This window comes from Selaginella moellendorffii, unplaced genomic scaffold, assembly GCF_000143415.4.
Source record: "Selaginella moellendorffii unplaced genomic scaffold, v1.0 SELMOscaffold_5, whole genome shotgun sequence".
In the NCBI taxonomy this organism is placed as follows: Eukaryota; Viridiplantae; Streptophyta; class Lycopodiopsida; order Selaginellales; family Selaginellaceae; genus Selaginella; species Selaginella moellendorffii.
The window spans coordinates 3,686,956-3,710,086 of NW_003314266.1; the positions used below are offsets into that span (position 1 = coordinate 3,686,956).

Consider the following 23,131-nt stretch of genomic DNA (forward strand, 5'->3'; position numbering starts at 1 on the left):
ATGGACAAAATTTAAAATTCTAATCTGTATGCAAAAGTCAATATTATGGCGGACTTAAACGACTCCTCAACTTTACTTATACAGATAAGATAGAAAGGTTTGATCTATTATCATGTTGATCTTGTTGTTGGTGACCCTATTAAGTAGCATCCCTCACTCGAGCCCTCAAATAATTGTTGATCCAGGCATAGGAGGGAGAATACGTCGTGAATACTTTCCAATCATCATAGGCGGCCTTGCCAGCTTGGTGACGAACATCCCAGGCGGCCCAGTCTCACCTGGTATATTTGCTAGGGTTGTTTTAGTTGGCAGCCAGCAGTGCCTCCTCCGTGTCTCCTTTTACAGCAACACCTGTGATGCCACACCAACACATGACGACACCCTTAGACGCTACCAACTTATCTTTGCATTTCAGAACCTCCTACATATAATGTTGAACAACTTGTATGCAACAGGAGCAAACTATATTACAATCATTAATGGAAGATTTGGGATGGAGTATGTGCTTGACGAGGCAACTCAGCAAGACTCACGTCAGAGCTCTATGCTATACGATCTTGGGTCATGCTTCCCATATGTCAACATGATCCAGAGTGGGCCAAAGTCACGAGTCTACTCAAGGGTCAATGCTGGGTCAAAGTTGGAGTCTCAAAATGGGTGGTACTCAATGGAGGTGCGGTATGGGTGTGACATGGTGGTCAAAAAGGCAAGTGGTGTCTTGTGGAAAACAGATGTGAGAGAAAGTAGCCAAACTGGCTGCTACTTTGCATTGCAAATGGATGGGAATGGTGTGCTTGAGAATGAGAGTGTTTGTGTTTGGGCAACAAATACTATGGAAGGTGGATTGATTTCATCAATATTAGTGATGCAGAATGATGGCAACCTAGTGTTGTACAAGACTGACACACAGAAAGCAGTGTGGGCATCTAATACAAATAATAATAAATAATGTATATTTTATATTGGGCATTAATCACTATACTCCATCTTCCTTGACTAGACTAGTTCTTGTTCAAGAGGAGCCAACTGAAGAGTATTTGCACTTGGTTTGAATTCTTCTTTGATCTCTTCAAAAGGATCAACATTCAATTCTTCCATTACATCAATAGTTAGAGCCCTTGTCTCAACCACCTTACCTCTAGACATGCTCAGCATTGCTTTGATGTCAAAGGTAAACATATGGCATTAATTTTGTCTAGGTCTACTGAAGCTTGCAATGTCACCATCCCGTCCATACACATGTAGGGGCATACATCATGAAAGCATTGCACATTTAGTCACGCCTTATAAAAATCAATATCAACTCCAATTTACTTTCCTTTCCAATAATTTTATTGGTATCATATATCATAAGATGCTTATTTGTCTTCTTTAGTAAATCCAAATTCAGGCTTATAGATAGAAACGACTTTGCTTGACTCCATTTTAACAACTGGTTAAGATAATTAATTTATTGGAGTGAATCATTTAGCTGGTGGAGCCCAATATTACTTAAAAACCTTCAACATCCATGAAATAAAGCCAATGAGTAAACACTACGATCACACCAAACAGCCTTTTCCCTGATTGTCATAGAAAGCAAAACTTGGAGACTGCACTGTCCTCTCGTCCCAATCCAGATACAATTCATTCACATCCTTCTGCAAGCCGTATTCAAAGTAGTTGACTCCGTCAGAAAGATCAAGGCAGATACCCCAAGATAACAACGAGCACACGCAATCGACTTTGAGGACGCGGCAGCAAGAAACTCTCGGAAGTGATCTGGTTCCGGATCGCGGGAGTCATGGGCGGAGAATCTAGCAGCCGTGTTCTTGACCAAAAGCTGAACTTTGGAGTGATCCTGCGCATGAGCGGCGGCGTCGTGGGATCGTTGTCACTGTCCCTGGTCTTGGTGAGAGCTCCGAGAGGGCATTGTCCGACAACGCGGAGCTCTTCATGGTCTCTATGCTCGAGCAAGCCGCAGAAGAGCACAAAGTTGACAACCACCGCAAGTGGAGATTGTTTCCGCTGCAGCCCTTGTAGCTCCAATCTCCGTGTCTACTTTAAATCACAGACAGCGTCATCTATGCTAGAAAAGGAACTTTGGAAAAGCTGACCAGAGTTTCTACTTGCTCGTCCTCCAGGCGCTCATCGCAAAGACGATACTCTCCTTCCATCCGAGCAGCAGCCAGTGCCCATCCACGCCCAGCTTGAAGTTGTTGTTTAGCTTGCTGCTGCTGCACCACACGTCCTTCACCACCTCGATCGTTTCCAGTCGAACCGGCAGCAGCTCAAATCCAGCTCTTCTAGCCCTCGAGTCCCAGGTCCTGTAAGAATTTGCCCGCTCAATCCTTTCAACGCCCTCCAGAGCCACCACGTCCATGATCGCCTTTGCAATGATGCTCCCCATGAAATCATACTCCTCCGGCATGTCCTCTTGCAGGAGCAGCGTCTCGAACAGCTCCATCCTCGTGAAAAGCGTATCGAGCACCCCCTCGAAACGTTGGATGAAGAAAGGAGAGCTCAAGTTGGAGGTGGCATCCAACACGCACTGTATGAACAGGTCCGGCTTGAGGCTGTAGACCTTCTCGAAGAAGAGCTTCCGCGGATTGTTCCCGACGCTGCCATCTTCTCGCAAATGCCGGAGGCGGAGGTTGCAATTCACGATGAGCAAGTCCTCGACGTGCGTCTTGGGCTGGACCAATTCCCAAGACGTGCTCGTGATCGCGTCGAAGTCGAGCGAGACTCCACAGCTCCTGGCAAACTCGACGAGGTTTCTCCCCGTCTCCTTGACGTCCACGCGAGGAAGGTCGATCCCAGTGATCTTCATCGCCGGGGGGCCTTGCGGCCGCTGCGAGAGCGCCTTGATGACGTGAGGCCACTGGCAGCCATACTGGATCCCATAGTCGACGATGTGAATTCTCTTCGCGCCCTGGCAAACGTTGAAGATGTTGCAAGCGGCGAAACGCTGGGTGACCCTGAAGGATGGGAGATTGAGCAGCCGGACGTGGACAGAGTGCCTCTCTCGGATCCCTTTCACCATGGCACTGTGTACCTGTGGACCAAACCCTGTGAAGCGCGCAATCAGGGCATCCGCGAAGAACAAGGCCGTGCGTTCTTCACTGCTGCCCCCTGGCGATGCCAGGCTCCTCACCTCGCTGATGATCCTGTAGACATCGGCGCCGCGATTCCCAGCCACTGCTCGAGCCGCCTCCAGGAGCATCGATTTGAAGAGAATCGTCCTGGATTCTTGGAAAGCTTGACCGTCGAGCGGCGGCGGCGGCGGCGGCACCGAAATGCTTCGACGCTTGGAATCCCCACAGCCCGCCGAGACCAGGGCGCCGAGCTCCGCGATGAGATTCTTATAGGGATCCTGGAGCTGGATCATCAGCGGCGGCTCCTCCTCGTCGTCCAGGAGCATCCGGGAAATGTAGGCGAGCGTGGGATCGTTGGGATCCTCGACGTGCTGGCGCTGCGGCACTGGATCGAGACGAACCTGGTGGTGGAGGAGCACGGCGCGCAGCTTGGAGACGAGGTCGGCGCCCATCGCGAAGCTCGCGAAAGCTTCTCGCGAGGAAAGAAGACGTGATTCGCTTGATATGCCCTGCCTGATGATATGTGTTGCATTTTTATAAGTTTTTTATTAAGGGTCAGTACGCTAACATTTCTCTTTCGTTATTGTTTTATCCAGAAATATCTTTAGATTAACAAACCTATTATGAAATAAACCTAGACAATAGCAGCAGCATTTTCGTTGAGAAGCTCTTGCTAGCGAGCATTTTCATCTCGTATGGAGGACCAACCCTTGGTTCTCCTCACCACCATCAGGCAGAACCAGCGACCGCCTTACCTTGAGGTACCACACCCTGATCGATGCCATCGATGCGAGTCACCAGCTGATCATACGTAAATGGAACACGAATCTTTGCCTGGGTGCATTCAATCGCTATCTGCGCCTGTAGATGCGATCAGTAGCACTAACAATCAGATGAATCACTGCAGATGCATATACCACTTTGTGCGCGGGAATGGTGACTTGATACTCCGATTGCCTTTTAGACGTCAATGCCTTGTGGTGGTGACGCTCTCCGTCATGGTGGCCACCACAGCCATGCGCGGCCACCACCGCTGCGAGAAGATAGCGCACTCCAAAGATGGACTGGTGAATCCCGGTGAATCGCAGCCTCTTTGACTATGAAATGGGCATCAGGTCATCTCTGTAGTTGTAGCTTTGAGTACATTCTCCCTTCTGGTGTAGTAGCGATTTGTAGAAATCGTGCAGGCCTGATGCTGCTGCTCAGTTTGATCGGGGCAAATCATGATCTTGAGTTTTGTTCATGCGCAGCGAAGGTGCCATTGCTAGCCCAGTGCTGAAGATGGATTCTCCATGGCCAATAGTCCTCCACTTTGCCAACTTATACTGGGATTTTGTATGGAGAGACGATGGTTCACAACTTGAAGGGTTTAGGGTTGAAGCGGTAGTTTTGACAATGAACATCTCTAGCGTTTGGAACGTGTTGCTCGTCCTTGCTTTCAAGAGAGTGGATAGAAAGTTTAGCATTCGCGCTTAGCAATAAGATCGATTTACAACAGCAAGTACGGAGGAAATTGTAAATAAAATTGAAGTGTCAAACCTCATTTTCTTGATTTTCTTTTCAAATTTTTTTTTCCAGAGAAAAAGGTTGTTCTAGTTTCCACAGACAATACGGCTGTGACCAGTAAAACAAAAGCCACTAGGCCTAGTTATATAGAGACGAACCAGCATGATATTTCAAAGTGTTAATCAGGAGATGATGTTAATATTTGTCAACTTTTAGTCTCAAGGTCTTTAATGATACTTCCAGAAGCATGGTTTGATCGTGAAGGAAGCTTCTTGCTTTTGCGAGCGACGCAACCGTCAGATTTTGGAATCGTTGATTCTAATCGTACGACTGTGGCTCGGCGGAGCTGCCTTTTAAGCCGGCATTTTCGGACATGGCGATCGCAGTGGTGGAGAGCGAGCTAGGGTTTTGGAGCGCGACACCGACCAAATGGCGTGGGGGAGCACTCTCTGGAGGCGCGTCAAGGTGTTCCGGGTAGCATTGCAGGTCTTCTTGGATTACAGGGTGCGTATCTCTTGCTTTTCGAGAGCTTGCGAGTGATCCACCGGTCGAAAATTTCCAGGCCGCGCGCAAGAAGGCCGCTGGATTGCCCAAGGAGGATCAGAACCTGCTGTGGGATCGCATCCACCACAGGAATGCCGAGCGCATTTTGGCGGCAATCACCGAATTGGAGGGATTGTGGGTGAAATTTGGGCAGTATCTATCGACTCGAGCGGATGTTCTTCCGGAAGCTTACATCTCCATGTTTCGCCAGCTCCAAGACTCACTACCTCCTCGTCCCATTGCCGAGGCAACTTGCTTTCCTCGTTTTCTTTTTTTTTTTTTCTCTCTCTTTATTGATCCTTCTCTTTCGTCAGGTAACCGCTACTATAGAGAAGCAACTGGGAAAACCGTTGGACGAGCTGTTCTCAGAGTTCGACCGGAAGCCTTTAGCTACTGCCTCAGTCAGTTTCTTTCGCCTTCGATTCTTTTTTCTTGTCTTAGAACTCAAGCAACGTATTGCTTTTTCAACACAGATAGCGCAAGTTCATCGGGCGCGCATGAAGGACGGCCGTGATGTTGTAGTGAAAGTGCAACATCAAGGCATTAAGGAGTGCGTATTACAGGTTCTACATTTTAACACCTTTTAGAGGTATTTGTAGCGTAGAGACTTAATTCTCATGCCAGCCATTGATCGGGAGTCGCTTGTCCAGGACTTGTACAATGCACGAGTGATTGTTGAGTGGGTCGCATGGGCGGAGCCTGATTACGATTTCGGCCCTGTTCTAGACGAATGGTGCAGAGAAGTTCCCCAAGAGTTGAATTTCAACCAGGAAGCGGGTATGGACATTTCCATGCATGCTTTGTTTTTTATTTCCTTCAACTACTTCTACTTTTCTTCTTCTCCAGAAAACACCAAGAAAGTAGCACACAACCTCAAATCATGGACCAAAGACGGTACCATCAGTATCGATCCTGTTGATGTGCTTCTACCTGAAGTCGTTCAGGTTCATGTTAAGCTTCTTGAAAACCAAGCTGCTGTAACTCGAGTTTTGTTGTTGTTAACAGTCAGCCGAGAAAGTCCTGATTCTCACGTACATGGATGGAGTTCGCATAAATGATGTGGCTGGCCTTGATAGACTAGGCGTGGACAAGCAAGCTGCTGTCGAAACTATCACCCGGGCATACGCTCACCAGATATATATCGACGGATTTTTTAATGCCGATCCTCATCCTGGTGAGTGAACTGAAACTGATTCCTAAAATGCTAACATCTTTTCGTGAACAGGGAATTTTCTAATAAGTACTCAACCACCTTTCCGACCAATTTTACTTGACTTCGGGCTCACAAAGTCCATCTCATTGCCTTTTAGGCAGTCACTGGCGAAGATGCTTCTTGCTGCTGCGGAGGTACGTCGAAAACAAAACAATGCGTGCTAACACTGCTTTGTGTAGGGAGATTATTCTGCTTTGTTGTCCGCATTTTCTGAGATGGGGCTTGTTCTGAAGCTGGACATGCCAGAAGAGGCGATGGAAATCACCAACTTTTTTTTCCGTCGTTCTTTGCCGGCTGAGGAATCTGTGGTAAGGTTGTTTTACGTATTTGGACTTTGGGAACATTGAAACTTGACAGGCCGAAATGAAAGAGCTCGTCAAAGATAACGATAAGCGCATCCAACGTTTAAAATCCAGGATGGATAGTAAAGAGACTCTTCGTACTCCAGTAAGTGGTCATGTTTCGAATATTTAAAGACCAATTTCCGTGACGCTTTCAGGTTTCTGCTTTCCCAACTGACTCTGTGTTTTTCATGCGAGTCCTAGGCCTACTAAGAGGTAAAGCTCTTGTGACTTTCAGAAAGAGTGGAGATTCATTAGGATGTTGCAGGACTCTCTTCGGTACTCGGTGCGAGAGTGGTTTATCTTGAGATCATGAAGCCATACGCAGAAGCAGTACTATATAGGTTTGTACTGTTTCTATTTGCTGTAGTTTGACACGAAATTAATTGCAGTGGTGGTCGCTCTAATGGTGGGAACGAACTACCAATTTTTGATAGTCCATTGCATTCTCAGGCTGAGGTCAAGCTCCATCAACTTTTACGTGAGATGCACAAGCAACAACGGATACTTGGTGTTCAAGTAAGTTTTTTCTATACCAGTTTTGTTTAGAACAATGTTTTCCAGGTTTGTGCGTACAAGGATGGGAAAGTTATCGTCGATACAGCGGCTGGTTACCTTGGAAAGTATGATCCTCGCCCGGTGCGTTGTGACAGTTTGTTTCCGGTGTTCTCCGCAACAAAAGGAGTTACGGCGGCCTTGTTACACTGGCTTGCAGATCACGGGTGAGATTTTTGCGGTTATGCCACTAAGGCTGACATACTTTGTTTCCTAGAAAACTATCGCTGGCGGAAAAGATTTCCAGCATCTGGCCCGAGTTTGCGGAGAATCACAAGGACGCTTGCACAGTAATATTAAATCTTAGATTTTCCTTGTGAGTCTCATTTTCTGTATGACAGGTTGCACATGCCTTGAACCATACCTGTGGCCTACAAAATGCGCTGTATGATGTGCTAAGGAAGAATCCTCTGGCTATGTGCGATTGGAGTGAGATGCTAAAGCTCATTGCAGCCGCCAAACCAGAATCACCCCCTGGCCAAGATCAAAAGTACCATGCTCTTTCTTTTGGATGGATATGCGGTGGGATAGCTGAGGTACGACGTTTCTTTGACAGGCCTCGTGCAGTTTTACCTTTCTTTTTCTTTACTTACAGAAAGCCACCGGGAAAACATTCCAACAACTTATCGAAGAAGCGTTTGTTACACCGCTGAAGGTTAATGGCGAGTTTTACGTCGGCATTCCTCCTGGTATAATCCAGACATTCTCTAGTCTATGACATGCGTTATAAAACAAACGTTTCTTACTGGCAGGCGTGGAGGAGCGCCTCGCATCGCTCACTTTGGATCCCGAGGAGCTCAAGAACATACCCGCGGCATCCGCTGCTGCTCTAAGAACGCATCTCTCGACGCTGGAAGTAGGGACGACTAGTGATGGCGTCGGACCGGCGTCACTCGAAGACTTCCTGACAAACGGATCGCCTCTGTCCGTGAGCTCGCTGCCAAGCCTTTTCAACATGCTCTTCATCAGGCGGGCAACCATCCCAGCTGCAAACGGCCACTTCTCGGCCCGGGCACTGGCGCGCTTCTACGCGACGCTTGCAAGTGGTGGACGCGTCCCCCCCGGCACGTCCTCGTCCAAGCCACCTCTCGGCAGCCACGCTCATCGACCGCACCTGGGAGGATCCTCGAGCACAGCCAAGAGGAAAAAGGGATCCCGGATAACAGGAAAAAATTGCTGCAAGACGAGGAGCTTGTCATCGGACTTGAGTGGGGGCCAGATCCACTTCCAGGAAGAGGAAGACGCACCGGCAAAGATCTTCACCAGCGGTGACATCCACGACGCGTTTGTAGGGGGCGGGAAGTACAGCGGCCTGGTTGCTAGAGACAGCGAGAAGTTTGGGCTTGGGTTCTGGAAGCTCAAGACTGGTGATACTAGCGCAGGCGCAGGGAAGAAGATGGCATTTGGACACTCTGGGATTGGGGGCTCGTTTGGCTACTGCGACCCCGACAACGATTTCGCGGTGGCGATCACGGTGAACAAGATGACGCTCGGGCAAGTGTCGGGTGATATCGTACGACTCGTCTGCTCGGAGATCGGGATCCCATGTCCACTGGCGATGGAGAGGCCTTCCCAGTGATAGATGGTCCAGGTATCAAATGGGTCAAATAGTAGAAACCTTAAACGTTGCATGGGAAGTACTTATAAAACGAAAACAAGTCTTGGCCTTACGGTGGTCAATGCTGATCTATCATGAAAACAACTTCCTCGAATGCTTGTCCTCTATAGCCATTCACCACGCCTCTTCAGCCCTTGACTAGAAAACCACCATCGCTCCAATTAATTTGTGGTCAAGAATATTTTTTAAAAATATTTTAACCGGTTATTTGGATTTTGCATGAAAAACAATGTTTGTACTTAACAATTGGTGGTGTAAAAATAATGTGCAATCAGATCATGTTTTTATTTCATATATTTCACATTTTTTTCCAGGCCGCGTAGAACCTCCTTCCAAAACCTGCCATCGTTGCTATACCTACAAAATCAAGTGTCATGCTTCATGTGGGAATGCAGATCAGCTACTCTCCTAAAAGCCATTTCATCTAGTGAAGCTTGCCTATTCTGTTGCTTTAATAACCTAAAAGAATAGTCTTGACCGCACATCTAAGGGTTTCATGGCGGCTTGGCAAGAGCGATGGGGCAGAAGCAGCGTACCGTTTCCATGGGAGGACGTGAATCTAGAGGAGCTACGGAACGCTCTCCCTTGTGTTCTTGCAAAGGTCGAGCTAAGCAACCAGTGGCTGCTTGAAAACTCTGCCATCATTGGTTACTCAGGCTGGCTCATGCAAGAGCTACGGTCGAGGGAAGGATGACGGTTGCGCTGGATCTGGACAACACACTCATCTCCTCCACGTCAATTCTGCTGCACCGGCGGAGCCAGTGTGATTTGGAGGTGAGAGATAATGGCAGTCGCAAGTGCATCAAGAAGCGACCGCATCTCGACGAGTTCCTGGACGCCCTGGCGCTGTTTGCCGAGGCTGTGCTCTTCAGCCCGGCCCCCTACGCAGCTCGATCCTCGCGGGACTTGCTTCCGGTACGTTCTTGGCCTCAGTGATTGCACGCTTGGCACGACACCCGCCTCGGCAAGGAGGCGGTGTTCAAGGATCTGGCCATCCTCGGCAGGGACTTGCGAAAGGTTGTGCTGGTGGACAACGACCCTGGCTTCTTTTGCCAACCTGGGAGTGGCAACGAGATTGTGATTGGGAAGTTCACTGGGTAGAGGAGCGACGACGAGCTTCTCAAGCTACTTCCTGAGTTGCAGTCTCTGGCACAGCTCGACGACGTGAGGCCTGCTGTGCGCACTTATCAGCAGCCTCCAGCACAAGGTAATAATAGTTCACTTGTTCTCGATCTAAAAGCTTCAATGGTGTTGGTTTTCTACGTAGTTGTGAGAGGTCAAGGGCTGAAGAGGACGTGGCGAATGGCTATAGAGGACAAGTATTTGAGGAAGTTGTTTTCATGTTAAGGTTTGGTGAAGTTGACGATTAGAGTTAATTGACCATAACTAAGACTTGTATTCGTTTATAAGTTGACTCAATGCGACGTGGGGTTTTTTATTTGATCCATTTGATGCAGAAGGAAACAAACCCGGAAGCGGGTATATCCAAAAGGTGGCAGCAAGAGACATCATGACCATCGTCGCGTGTGAAGGGCTGGATCGAGTGGACGCGTATCGCATCTGGGATGCTCGGGTGAAGCGAGCAGGCTTCGAAGGGGTGGCACTGACGGAGGAGATTTACGAGAAAGTGAGTGGCTCCAGCACGAGCAGGCACAAAGAAGTTAAAGAAAGAATGTAGCTGGTTATAGGCACAGGGTGGATGACTGGTGTTTGAAGCGCGCTAGCTTCTCAATCGGCTTCCAGACGCTCAAAGCATTCAAAACTACGTCTTTCTCGTCCATTCAGCAAGCCAAATTCTCGCAAACGGACATAACCATCTCGAGCGCTTCCGAGCCAGGCGGTCCCAGGTTTTGCACGAGGAGATGCGCTCCACATATGGCAGACACCTCGATGAACTTATCCATGAAGTCAAGCTGCGACTGGTCGATCAACCCGAGCTTCATCGTCTCCTCGAACGACTCCAGCCTCGCCAGGAAGCTCCTCCAGGCCCTGTCGAAGCGGTGGATGAAAAATGGAGAGCTTATGTCAGCGTGCACCACGGACTGGAACAACATAACAGGCTTGAAGCTGAGGATCTTCTCGAAGAAGAGCTTCCGGGGCTGTCGATGATCCCGTTCTCGCAGACGTGCCGCATCCAAAGGATGATATCTCGGCTGCGCTGACTCCCATGCCACGGTGGCGATGGAGTGCAACTCGAGGTGCATCCCACACGTAGTCGACCAGCCGGTTTTCTCGAGGTTGACACGGGACGGGAAGTTAATGCCGGTGATCTTGAATAGTGGCAGCCCCTCGGCTCTCTCGGACAGCGCCTTGATGAGCGACGGCCACTGATCGCCATAGAGGACCCCATAGTCAATTATGTGGACGCGCTTGGCAGGATCATCTGGTTGGAAGCGCTCCATGGCCCGGAGGCTGGGAAGATTCATCCGGATGGAGATACTCTGCATCCTCGTCACGTCCTGGTGCATCGCAGCGTACATCCGCCGAGCTCCACACCCGGACAGCCTTCTCCACTGGACGCAACTGAGGTGAGGCTAAAGTTCTGATCTCTCTCACGAGCTCATGGACTTGGGTAGAATTGTTGGCAGCCACGGCGGGCGCAGTCCATGAGCCTTAAGCTGTGGAAAGAGACGGTGCGGAGGAAGAGAGGCGGCGTCCACGGACGAGGTACTGCTAGCACAAGAATTTGGGAAGAGACAAGGAGACAATTTCCGTGAGCTCGCAGAGCAGTACCTGGTAAGAGGTTTGCTGTTGTTGTGGCAACTTGAGGAGGAGCTCCAAGCCATCCTTTTCTTCAAGTATTCTGGTGAGATAGTCGAGCCGCGAGCAATCAAAGAGGGACTGCTGCTCCTGGGAAGAGATTTGAGCCTGGACCGAGCGGCTCGCAGTTGTAAGCATGGATTGCTGTCCATTTGTACAGGAGTGGCCTTAGGTCGGTAATTTACACTTAATTTTAATGCAACTTTGAATATAGAATAAATGGTGATCTTTCACTAATGTAAATTAAAATCTTTTAATCAAGATTAGTCTTCGCATCACAGATGACAAGTGTTTTCTTACTATGAGGATTTGTTTATTTCATGAAGATGGCTATAACAATCAATTTGTGATTGTCAATATGAGGCGTGGAATGGGTGGCACCCGGGGTCATGGAAAGCCCTAGAATTAGTCACTGATGCTTTGATCTCCCGGAGCAAAAACTCTGTGGTCTCGCGATGTCATCAAACTCATCGTCATAACGACCATCATCTTTAGCTAGAAGTAGCAGCAGTGGCAAATAGAGCGTAGGCTTGATCTTCTTCACGCACTCAAGGACGCTGAACCAGGCTTTGTCGCTTATCTGTGACGAAGAGGCACACAAGATGAGCATCTCGCTCATCCTCTCTCTCACCAAGCAGCCATTTGCGAATATCTCATAAAAAATCCGAGGTATTCGATTGAAGTCCCTGGCCTGTGGAGCCTTGATGAGCATCATGTAGAAGGCCCGCCTTTGGAAACACGGCCAAGTTCTTGAGCTTGTCACACATGGCCGCGACCTCCACCACCATACCTTTGGTTCATCAAGATCCCGTAAGTCATATGATCTGGCTAATGCTTCTCCTCTTCCATCTCTTGATCAAGCTCTCTGCCCTCTGGATGTTGTCACTCTCTACACACACCTTGGGCAACGTGTTGTAGATGAGCTTCCATTTCTTCCGCTTGATGGTGTTGTAGGGCCTGGTGTACATGTCGATGAGGATGCTAAGAGTTATCTCCGACGGCTCCAAGCCATAGCTTGCCAGCTTGTCAACATCCCTTGGGCGAGCGTGACTTTCCTTGCTCATCCTAGAGTTCCAATCAAAATGTTAAAGAGAACTTGATCTTGCACTTGCTCCATGTCTGGAAGAGCCGCAAGATCACTTGTTAGTCCCCAACTCTCGAGTAGATGTTTGTGATCACACCAAGTTCAAGATGAGGGAATTGCCCACCTGGATCTGGACTCGATGGTCACACCAAGTCGGGCTTCCAGTTCTTCCGCATTATCTGGTAGAGGTCCATGGTCTCTGCCGTTCTCCCAGCCTTCCCGTAGAGGTCGATCATGACACTGTATGTAACTCTGTCAAAAGAAACCCCGGTTTCACAAAGCCGGTGGAACCAGGCCATGGCATTCTTAGCTCAACCGCAACACTTGGAACAGCTAACGAAGATGCTGAAAGTGTAGTTGTCCACTCCCTTATATTAAACCCTTGTTTTTAGTAAAGAACTTTACCACTGTGCTGTAATATATATCCCCATACCAAGTATACATCCCCTCTTGCGGACTTTCCACACTTTGTCTTTTATCTCTGTAGCAAAATAACCTAGTCCACCAAATCTCCTCCTTTTCAATTCTCAATTATATTGTTTAAAGACTTTTTAATCTCAATTAAAAAAATTATTTTGGAAAATGTCAAACATATAGCTCTCTCCAAAACTACCACTATAGAACAAGGTTGTCGGGAATGGCTGTTCGGTGCAATTAGTAGGGACAACAATCTATATGAATAGTGGTGTCTTAATTTGGACGATGACAGCTTATCTAATCCTATGACAGCGTACAACTGATGAATACCTCCTATGCTTAGCCACTCGGAGGGAAATATAAACATCTATTCTACTACATTCAACATAAAGATAACAGTGTAAATTCTTGACCTGTGGCTATTACAAATGGACAGCGATCTATGCTTGCAATTGCGAGCCGCTTTGCTGCGCCATCAAATCCCTCTCGAGCCAGTCCAGGCTCAAATCTCTTCCCAGCAGCATCACTCCCTCTTTGATCGCTCGCGGCTCGACTATCTCACCAGAATTCTGGAAGAAAACGATGAGGAGCTCCTCCTCCAGCTGCCACAACAACAGCAAACCTCTTACCAGGTACTGCTCCGCGAGCTCACGGAATGTCTCTCCCCCAATTCTTGTGCTAGAAGTTCCTTGTCAATGGACACCGCCTCTCCTCCTCATTCTCTCTCGCGCACCTCCACCGTCTCCTTCCACAGCTTGCTCATGGACTGCGCCCGAGCCGTGGCTGCCAACAATTCCACCGAAGTCAATGAGCTCGTGAGAGAGATCATAACTTTAGCCTCACATCAGTCGCGTCCGGTGGAGAAGGCCGCGCTCTACTTCACCAACGCGTTCGTCGCGAGGCTGGCCGGGTGTGGAGCTCGGATGTACGCCGCGATGCGCCAGGACGTGACGAGGATGCAGAGTATCTCCATCCGGATGAATCTTCCCAGCCTCCGGGCCACGGAGCGCTTCGCCAACCAGATGATCCTCGATGCCTGCCGTGGTGCCAAGCGTGTCCATATCGTCGACTATGGGATCCTCTACGGCGACCAGTGGCCGTCTCTCATCAAGGCGCTGTCCGAGAGAGCCGAGGGGCCGCCACTGTTCAAGATCACAGGCATTGACTTCCCGTCCCTTGTCAACCTCGAGAAAACTGGAAACCGGCTGGTCGACTACGCAGAGTCGTGTGGGATGCACCTCGAGTTCCACTCCATCGCCACCGCGGCGTGGGAGTCAGCGCAGCCGAGATACCATCTCTTCAGCGAGCTTCTCTTCGTCAACTGCCAGCTGAGGATGCGGCACATCCGCGAGGACGGGATCATCGACAGCCCCCGGAAGCTCTTCTTCGAGAAGATCCTCAGCTTCAAGCCTGTTATGTTTTCCAGTCCGTGGTGCACGCTGAGATGGGCTCTCCGTTTTCATCCACCGCTTCGACGGGGCCTGGAGGAGCTTTCTGGCGAGGATGGAGTCGTTCGAGGAGACGATGAAGCTTGGGTTGATCGACCAGTCGCAGCTCGACTTCATGGATAAGTTCATCGAGAAGTGCGCCATGGGTGTCATTGCCTGTGACGGGCAGAACCGTGTGGAGCGTATCTCCTCGTACAAAACCTGGGATCGCCTGGCTCGGAAAGGCCAGTTCGGACAGCTTCCAGTCAGCAAACAAGCGCTCGAGATGGTCATGTCCGTTTGGAGCGGACACGAGAACTTCACGTACGGAATGGACGAGAACTGGCTGCTGCTTGGCTGGAAAGACGCAGTCTTGAATGCTTTGAGCGTCTGGGAGCCCATTGAGAAGCTACCGCGCTTCAAACACCAGTGATCCACCCTGTACCTATATTCTTTCTCTAACTTCTTTGTTCCTGATCGTCCTAAACCTTGGCCACAAATAACTGGCAGTTATTTAAGTGCAAACATTGTTTTTGGTGGTGTAAAAATAATGTGATGTTTTTTATTTCATATAATCCCTCCAAAAGCTATACCTACAAAATCAAATGTCATGCATGTGGGAATCCAGATCCTAAAAGCCTTTTTAATCTAAGTGAAGCTTGCCTGCTTTAAAAACCTAAAAGAATAGTCTTGGCACATCTAAGGGTTTCATGGCGGCTTGCGATCAGCGTACCGTTTCCATGGGAGGACCTGAATTAGAGGAGCTACGGAACGCTCTCCCTTGTGTTCTTGCAAAGCTCGAGCTGAGCAACCACGAGCAGCGCCAGTGGCTGCTTGAAAACTCCATTGATTACTCAGGCTGGCTCAGGGAACTGCTAGAATGCAAGACGTGCGGAATGGCACCACTTTGTGCGCGGGAATGGTGACTTGATACTCCGATTGCCTTTTAGACGTCAATGCCTTGTGTGAAGCTCCGGGGGCTTGTGGTGGTGACGCTCTCCGTGCGTGCGAGGCTCACGGTCATGGTGGCCACCACAGCCATGCGCGACCACCACCACTGGGAGAAGATAGCGCACTCCAAAGATGGACTGGTGACTATGAAATGGGCATCAGGTCATCTGTAGTTGTAGCTTTGAATACATTCTCCCTTCTGGTGTACTAGCGATTTGTAGAAATGGCAGGCCTGATGCTGCTGCTCAGTTTGATCGGGGCGAATCATGATCTTGAGTCTTGTTCATGCGCAGCGAAGGTCCCATTGCTAGCCCAGTGCTGAAGATAAATTCTCCATGGCCAATAGTCCTCCACTTTGCCAACTTATACTGGGATTTTGTATGGAGAGACGATGATTCAAGCCAACTTGAAGTTTGTGTTGAAGGGGTAGTTTTGACAATAAACATCTCTAACGTTTGGAACGGTGACAAGCAAGTTTAGAGCTGGATAGAAAGTTCAGCATTCGAGCTTAGCAATAAGATCGATTTACAACAGCAAGTACGGAGGAAATTGTAAATAAAATTGAAGTGTCAACCTCATTTTCTTGATTTTCTTTTCATTTTTTCAAATTTTTTTTTCACAGAAAAAGGTTGTTCTAGTTTCCACAGACTATACGACTGTGACCAGTAAAACAAAAGCCACTAGGCCTAGTTATATAGAGACGATATTTCAAAGTGTTAATCAGGTAACTGGCGGTTATTTAAATTTTGCATGAAAAACAATGTTTGCACTTAACAATTGGTGGTGTAAAAATAATGTGCAATCACATCATGTTTTTATTTCATATATTTCACATTTTTTTCCAGGCTAGTATTTGTCAACTTTTAGAGTCAAGGTCTTTAATGATACTTCCAAGAAGCATGGTTGCTTTTGCGAGCGACGCAACCGTCAGATTTTGGACTCGATTCTAATCGTACGACTGTGGCTCGGAGCTGCCTTTTCAGCCGACATTTTCGGACATGGCGATCGCAGTGGTGGAGAGCGAGCTAGGGTTTTGGAGACCAAATGGCGTGGGGGAGCGCTCTGTGGAGGCGCGTCAAGGTGTTCCGGGTAGCATTGCAGGTCTTCTTGGATTACAGGGTGCGTATCTCTTGCTTTTCGAGAGCTTGCGAGTGATCCACCGGTCGAAAATTTCCAGGCCGCGCGCAAGAAGGCCGCTGGATTGCCCAAGGAGGATCAGAACCTGCTGTGGGATCGCATCCACCACAGGAATGCCGAGCGCATTTTGGCGGCGATCACCGAATTGGAGGGACTGTGGGTGAAATTTGGGCAGTATTTATCCACTCGAGCGGATGTTCTTCCGGAAGCTTACATCTCCATGTTTCGCCAGCTCCAAGACTCACTACCTCCTCGTCCCATTGCCGAGGCAACTTGCTTTCCTCGTGTTTTTTTTTTTTCCTCTCTTTATTGATCCTTCTCTTTCGCCAGGTATCCGCTACTATAGAAAAGCAACTGGGAAAACCATTGGACGAGCTGTTCTCAGAGTTCGACCGGAAGCCTTTAGCTACTGCCTCGGTCAGTTTCTTTCGCCTTCGATTCTTTTTTCTTGTCTTAGAACTCAAGCTAACGTATTGCTTTTTCAACACAGATAGCGCAAGTTCATCGGGCGCGCATGAAGGACGGCCGTGATGTCGTAGTGAAAGTCCAACATCAAGGCATTAAGGAGTGCGTATTACAGGTTCTACATTTTAACACCTTTTAGAGGTATTTGTAGCGTAGAGACTTAATTCTCATGCCAGCCATTGATCGGGAGTCGCTTGTCCAGGACTTGTACAATGCACGAGTGATTGTTGAGTGGGTCGCATGGGCGGAGCCTGATTACGATTTCGGCCCTGTTCTAGACGAATGGTGCAGAGAAGTTCCCCAAGAGTTGAATTTCAACCAGGAAGCGGGTATGGACATTTCCATGCATGCTTTGTTTTTTATTTCCTTCAACTACTTCTACTTTTCTTCTTCTCCAGAAAACACCAAGAAAGTAGCACACAACCTCAAATCATGGACCAAAGACGGTACCATCAGTATCGATCCTGTTGATGTGCTTCTACCTGAAGTCGTTCAGGTTCATGTTAAGCTTCTTGAAATCCAAGCTGCTGTAACTCGAGTTTTGTTGTTTGTTGTTAACAGTCGGCCGAGAAAGTCCTGATTCTCACGTACATGGATGGAGTTCACATAAATGATGTGGCTGGCCTTGATAGACTAGGCGTGGACAAGCAAGCTGCTGTCGAAACTATCACCCGGGCATACGCTCACCAGATATACATCGACGGATTTCTTAATGCCGATCCTCATCCTGGCGAGTGAACTGAAACTAATTCCTAAAATGCTAACATCTTTTCGTGAACAGGGAATTTTCTAATAAGTACTCAACCACCTTTCCGACCAATTTTACTTGACTTCGGGCTCACAAAGTTTATCTCAATGCATTTTAGGCAGTCACTGGCGAAGATGCTTCTTTCTGCTGCCGATGTACGTCGAAAACAAAACAATGCGTGCTAATACTGCTTTGTGTAGGGAGATTATTCTGCTTTGTTGTCCGCATTTTCTGAGATGGGGCTTGTTCTGAAGCTGGACATGCCAGAAGAGGCGATCGAAATCACCAACTTTTTTTTCCGTCGTTCTTTGCCGGCTGAGGAATCTGTGGTAAGGTTGTTTTACGTATTTGGACTTTGAGAACATTGAAACTTGACAGGCCGAAATGAAAGAGCTCGTCAAAGATAACGATAAGCGCATCCAACGTTTAAAATCCAGGATGGACAGTAAAGAGACTCTTCGTACTCCAGTAAGTGGTCATGTTTCGAATATTTAAAGACCAATTTCCGTGACGCTTTCAGGTTTCTGCTTTCCCAACTGACGCTGTGTTTTTCATGCGAGTCCTAGGCCTACTAAGAGGTAAAGCTCTTGTGACTTTCAGAAAGAGTGGAGAGTCATTAGGATGTTGCAGGACTCTCTTCGGTACTCGGTGCGAGAGTGGTTTATCTTGAGATCATGAAGCCATACGCAGAAGCAGTACTATATAGGTTTGTACTGTTTCTATTTGCTGTAGTTTGACACGAAATTAATTGCAGTGGCGGTCGCTCTAATGGTGGGAACGAACTACCAATTTTTGATAGTCCATTGCATTCTCAGGCTGAGGTCAAGCTCCATCAACTTTTACGTGAGATGCACAAGCAACAACGGATACTTGGTGTTCAAGTAAGTTTTTTCTATACCAGTTTTAGTTTAGAACAATGTTTTCCAGGTTTGTGCGTACAAGGATGGAAAAGTTATCGTCGATACAGCGGCTGGTTACCTTGGAAAGTATGATCCTCGCCCGGTGCGTTGTGACAGTTTGTTTCTGGTGTTCTCCGCCACAAAAGGAGTTACGGCGGCCTTGTTACACTGGCTTGCAGATCACGGGTGAGATTTTTGCGGTTATGCCACTAAAGCTGACATCATTTGTACTTCGTTTCCTAGAAAACTATCGCTGGCGGAAAAGATTTCCAGCATCTGGCCCGAGTTTGCGGAGAATCACAAGGACGCTTGCACAGTAATATTAAATCTTAGATTTTCCTTGTGAGTCTCATTTTCTGTATGACAGGTTGCACATGCCTTGAACCATACCTGTGGCCTACAAAATGCGCTGTATGATGTGCTAAGCAAGAATCCTCTGGCTATGTGCGATTGGAGTGAGATGCTAAAGCTCATTGCAGCCGCCAAACCAGAATCACCCCCTGGCCAAGATCAAATGTACCATGGTCGTTCTTTTGGATGGATATGCGGTGGGATAGCTGAGGTACGACGTTTCTTTGACAGGCCTCGTGCAGTTTTACATTTCTGTTTCTTTACTTGCAGAAAGCAACCGGGAAAACATTCCAACAACTTATCGAAGAAGCGTTTGTTACACCGCTGAAGGTTACTGGCGAGTTTTACGTCGGCATTCCTCCTGGTATAATCCAGACATTCTCTAGTCTATGACATGCGTTATAAAACAAACGTTTCTTACTGGCAGGCGTGGAGGAGCGCCTCGCATCGCTCACTATGGATCCCGAGGAGCTCAAGAACATACCCGCGGCATCGCATCTCTCGACGCTGCAAGTAGGGTCGACTAGCGATGGCGTCGGACCGGCGTCACTCGAAGACTTCCTGACAAACGGATCGCCTCTGTCCTTGAGCTCGCTGCCAAGCCTTTTCAACATGCTCTTCATCAGGCGGGCAACCATCCCATCTGCAAACGGCCACTTCTCGGCCCGGGCACTGGCGCGCTTCTACGCGATGCTTGCAAGTGGTGGACGCGTCCCCCCCGGCACGTCCTCGTCCAAGCCACCTCTCGGCAGCCACGCTCATCGACCGCACCTGGGAGGATCCTCGAGGAGCTTGTCATCAGACTTGAGTGGGGGCCAGATCCACTTCCAGGAAGAGGAAGACGCACCGGCAAAGATCTTCACCAGTGGTGACATCCACGACGCGTTTGTAGGGGGCGGGAGGTACAGCGGCCTGGTTGCTAGAGACGGCGAGAAGTTTGGGCTTGGGTTTTGGAAGCACAAGACTGCTGATACAGGGAGGAAGAAGATGGCATTTGGACACTCTGGGATTGGGGGTTCGTTTGGCTACTGCGACCCCGACAACGATTTCGCGATGGTGATCACGGTGACCAAGATGACGTTCGGGCAAGTGTCGGGTGATATCGTACGACTCGTCTGCTCGGAGATCGGGATCCCATGTCCACTGGCGATGGAGAGGCCTTCCCAGTGAGAGATGGTCCATGTATTAATTGGATCATATAGTAGAAACCTTAAACGTTGCATGGGAAGTAAATCGAGTCAACTTATAAAACGAAAACAAGTCTTGGCCTTACGGTGGTCAATGCTGATCTATCATGAAAACAACTTCCTCTTCAGCCCTTGACTAGAAAACCACCATCGCTCCAATTAATTTGTGGTCAAGAATATTTTTTAAAAATATTTCTACGTTTTTAACCCCTAAACCTTAGGCCCACAAATAACAAAAATAATGTGCAATCACATAATGTTTTTATTTCATATATTTCACATTTTTTTCCAGGCCGCGTAGAACCTCCTTCCAAATGCCATCATTGCTATACCTACAAAATCAAGTGTTATGTATGCAGCTCTGCTTCATGTGGGAATGCAGATCAGCTACTCTCCTAAAAGCCTTTTTATTCTGGGTGAAGCTTGCCTGAGGATTTATTCTGTCGCTTTAATAACCTAAAAGAATAGTCTTGGCGGCTTGGCGATGGGGCAGAAGCAGCGTACCGTTTCCATGGGAGGACCTGAATCTGCCGTCTATAGAGGAGCTACGGAACGCTCCCCCTTGTGTTCTTGCAAAGCTCGAGCTAAGCAACCACGAGCAGCGCCAGTGGCTGCTTGAAAACTCTGCCATCATTGGTTACTCAGGCTGGCTCACCTACGGAATGGTGGTGGAGCACCTCTGCGCAAGGAATACGCTCCTGCCGCCGCAGGGCGCTGTGCTCGAGGGGAGGATGACGGTTGCTCTGGATCTGGATCCTCCACGTCAATTCTGCTGCACCGGCGGAGCCAGTGTGATTTCGAGGTGAGAGATAATGGCAGTCGCAAGTGCATCAAGAAGCTACCGCATCTCGACGAGTTTCTTTACGCCCTGGCGCTGTTTGCCGAGGTTGTGCTCTTCAGCTCGGCCCCCTACGCAGCTCGCGTTGTCAAGCAGCTGGATCCTCGCGGGACTCGCTTCCGGTACGTTCTTGGCCTCAGTGATTGCACGCTGTGGCACGACACCCGCCTCGGCAAGGAGGTGGTTGTGCTGGTGGACGACGACCCTGGCTTCTTTTGCCAACCTGGGAGTGGCAACGAGATTGTGATTGGGAAGTTCACTGGGCAGAGGAGCGACGACGAGCTTCTCAAGCGACTTCCTGTGTTGCAGTCTCTGGCACAGCTCGACGACGTGAGGCCTGCTGTGCGCACTTATCAGCAGCCTCCAGCACAAGGTAATAATAGTTCACTTGTTCTCGATCTAAAACCTTCAATGGTGTTGGTTTTCTACGTAGTTGTGAGAGGTCAAGGGCTGAAGAGGACGTGGCGAATGGCTATAGAGGACAAGTATTCGAGGAAGTTGTTTTCATGTTAAGGTTTGGTGAAGTTGACGATTAGAATTAGTTGACCAGAACTAAGACTTGTATTCGTTTATAAGTTGACTTAATGCAACGTGGGGTTTCTTATTTGATCCATTTGATGCAGAAGGAAACAAACCCGGAAGCGGGTATATCCAAAAGGTGGCAGCAAGAGACATCATGACCATCGTCGCGTGTGAAGGGCTGGATCGAGTGGACACGTATCGCATCTGGGATGCTCGGGTGAAGCGAGCAGGCTTCGAAGGGGTGGCAGTGACGGAGGAGATTTACGAGAAAGTGAGTGGCGCCTGCACGAGCAGGAACAAAGAAGTTAAAGAAAGAATGTAGCTGGTTACAGGCACAGGGTGGATGACTGGTGTTTGAAGCGCGCTAGCTTCTCAATCGGCTTCCAGACGCTCAAAGCATTGAAACCTACATCTTTCTCGTCCATTCAGCAAGTCAAGTTCTCGCAAAACGGACATGACCATCTCGAGCGCTGCGGTCCCAGGTTTTGCACGAGGAGATGCGCTCCACACGGTTATGTCCATGGCACCTATGGCACACACCTCGATGAACTTATCCATGAAGTCAAGCTGCGACTGGTCGATCAACCCGAGCTTCATCGTCTCCTCAAACGACTCCAGCCTTGCCAGGAAGCTCCTCCAGGCCCTGTCGAAGCGGTGGATGAAAAACGGAGAGCCCATGTCTGCGTCCACCACGGACTGGAACAACATAACAGGCTTGAAGCTGAGGGTCTTCTCGAAGAAGAGCTTCCGGGGCTGTCGATGATCCCGTCCTCGCAGACGTGCCGCATCCAAAGGATGATATCTCGGCTGCGCTGACTCCCATGCCACGGTGGCGACGGAGTGCAACTCGAGGTGCATCCCACACGTAGTCGACCAGCCGGTTTTCTCGAGGTTGACACGGGACGGGAAGTTAATGCCGGTGATCTTGAATAGTGGCAGCCCCTCAGCTCTCTCGGACAGCGCCTTGATGAGCGACGGCCACTGATCGCCATAGAGGACCCCATAGTCAATTATGTGGACGCGCTTGGCAGGATCATCTGGTTGGTGAAGCGCTCCATGGCCCGGAGGCTGGGAAGATTCATCCGGATGGAGATACTCTGCATCCTCGTCACGTCCTGGTGCATCGCAGCGTACATCCGAGCTCCACACCCGGACAGCCTTCTCCACTGGACGCAACTGAGGTGAGGCTAAAGTTCTGATCTCTCTCACGAGCTCATGGACTTGGGTAGAATTGTTGGCAGCCACGGCGGGTGCAGTCCATGAGCCTTAAGCTGTGGAAAGAGACGGTGGAGGTGCGGAGGAAGAGAGGCGGCGTCCACGGACGAGGTACTGCTAGCACAAGAATTTGGGGAGAGACAAGGAGACAATTTCCGTGAGCTCGCAGAGCAGTACCAGGTAAGAGGTTTGCTGTTGTTGTGGCAACTTGAGGCTCCAAGCCATCCTTTTCTTCAAGTATTCTGGTGAGATAGTCGAGCCGCGAGCAATCAAAGAGGGA

At 49.0% G+C, this 23,131-nt stretch overlaps 4 protein-coding genes across 4 annotated transcripts; 3 read left to right on the forward strand and 1 right to left on the reverse strand.

Annotated features, from left to right (window-relative positions):
* Positions 1-1,466: 1,466 nt before the first annotated feature.
* LOC9659412 (scarecrow-like protein 31) lies at positions 1,467-3,605 on the reverse strand. The gene is made up of 2 exons (XM_002965319.2): positions 2,097-3,605; positions 1,467-2,040 (listed from the first exon to the last, which is right to left on the reverse strand). Exon 1 carries the CDS (start codon positions 3,524-3,526, stop codon positions 2,105-2,107), a length of 1,422 nt encoding a protein of 473 aa, XP_002965365.1. The 5' UTR covers positions 3,527-3,605; the 3' UTR covers positions 1,467-2,040; positions 2,097-2,104.
* A 1,334-nt stretch (positions 3,606-4,939) lies between these two features.
* LOC9633638 lies at positions 4,940-8,944 on the forward strand. The gene is made up of 17 exons (XM_024669582.1): positions 4,940-5,084; positions 5,143-5,370; positions 5,438-5,524; positions 5,597-5,686; positions 5,774-6,067; positions 6,129-6,297; positions 6,349-6,470; positions 6,516-6,644; positions 6,694-6,783; positions 6,836-6,893; positions 6,946-7,021; positions 7,070-7,196; positions 7,242-7,399; positions 7,450-7,522; positions 7,574-7,768; positions 7,828-7,921; positions 7,985-8,944. The coding sequence occupies exons 1-17, from the start codon at positions 5,010-5,012 to the stop codon at positions 8,809-8,811; spliced, it is 2,892 nt and encodes a 963-aa protein (XP_024525350.1). The 5' UTR covers positions 4,940-5,009; the 3' UTR covers positions 8,812-8,944.
* A 4,574-nt stretch (positions 8,945-13,518) lies between these two features.
* LOC9633640 (scarecrow-like protein 31) lies at positions 13,519-15,015 on the forward strand. Its single transcript, XM_024670090.1, has 2 exons — positions 13,519-14,536; positions 14,580-15,015. The coding sequence occupies exons 1-2, from the start codon at positions 13,540-13,542 to the stop codon at positions 14,969-14,971; spliced, it is 1,389 nt and encodes a 462-aa protein (XP_024525858.1). The 5' UTR covers positions 13,519-13,539; the 3' UTR covers positions 14,972-15,015.
* A 1,484-nt stretch (positions 15,016-16,499) lies between these two features.
* LOC9659415 lies at positions 16,500-20,361 on the forward strand. The gene is made up of 17 exons (XM_024669583.1): positions 16,500-16,608; positions 16,667-16,894; positions 16,957-17,043; positions 17,117-17,206; positions 17,294-17,587; positions 17,653-17,821; positions 17,873-17,994; positions 18,040-18,168; positions 18,218-18,307; positions 18,360-18,417; positions 18,470-18,545; positions 18,594-18,720; positions 18,767-18,924; positions 18,982-19,054; positions 19,106-19,300; positions 19,360-19,453; positions 19,517-20,361. Exons 1-17 carry the CDS (start codon positions 16,534-16,536, stop codon positions 20,257-20,259), a joined length of 2,808 nt encoding a protein of 935 aa, XP_024525351.1. The 5' UTR covers positions 16,500-16,533; the 3' UTR covers positions 20,260-20,361.
* Positions 20,362-23,131: the final 2,770 nt, after the last annotated feature.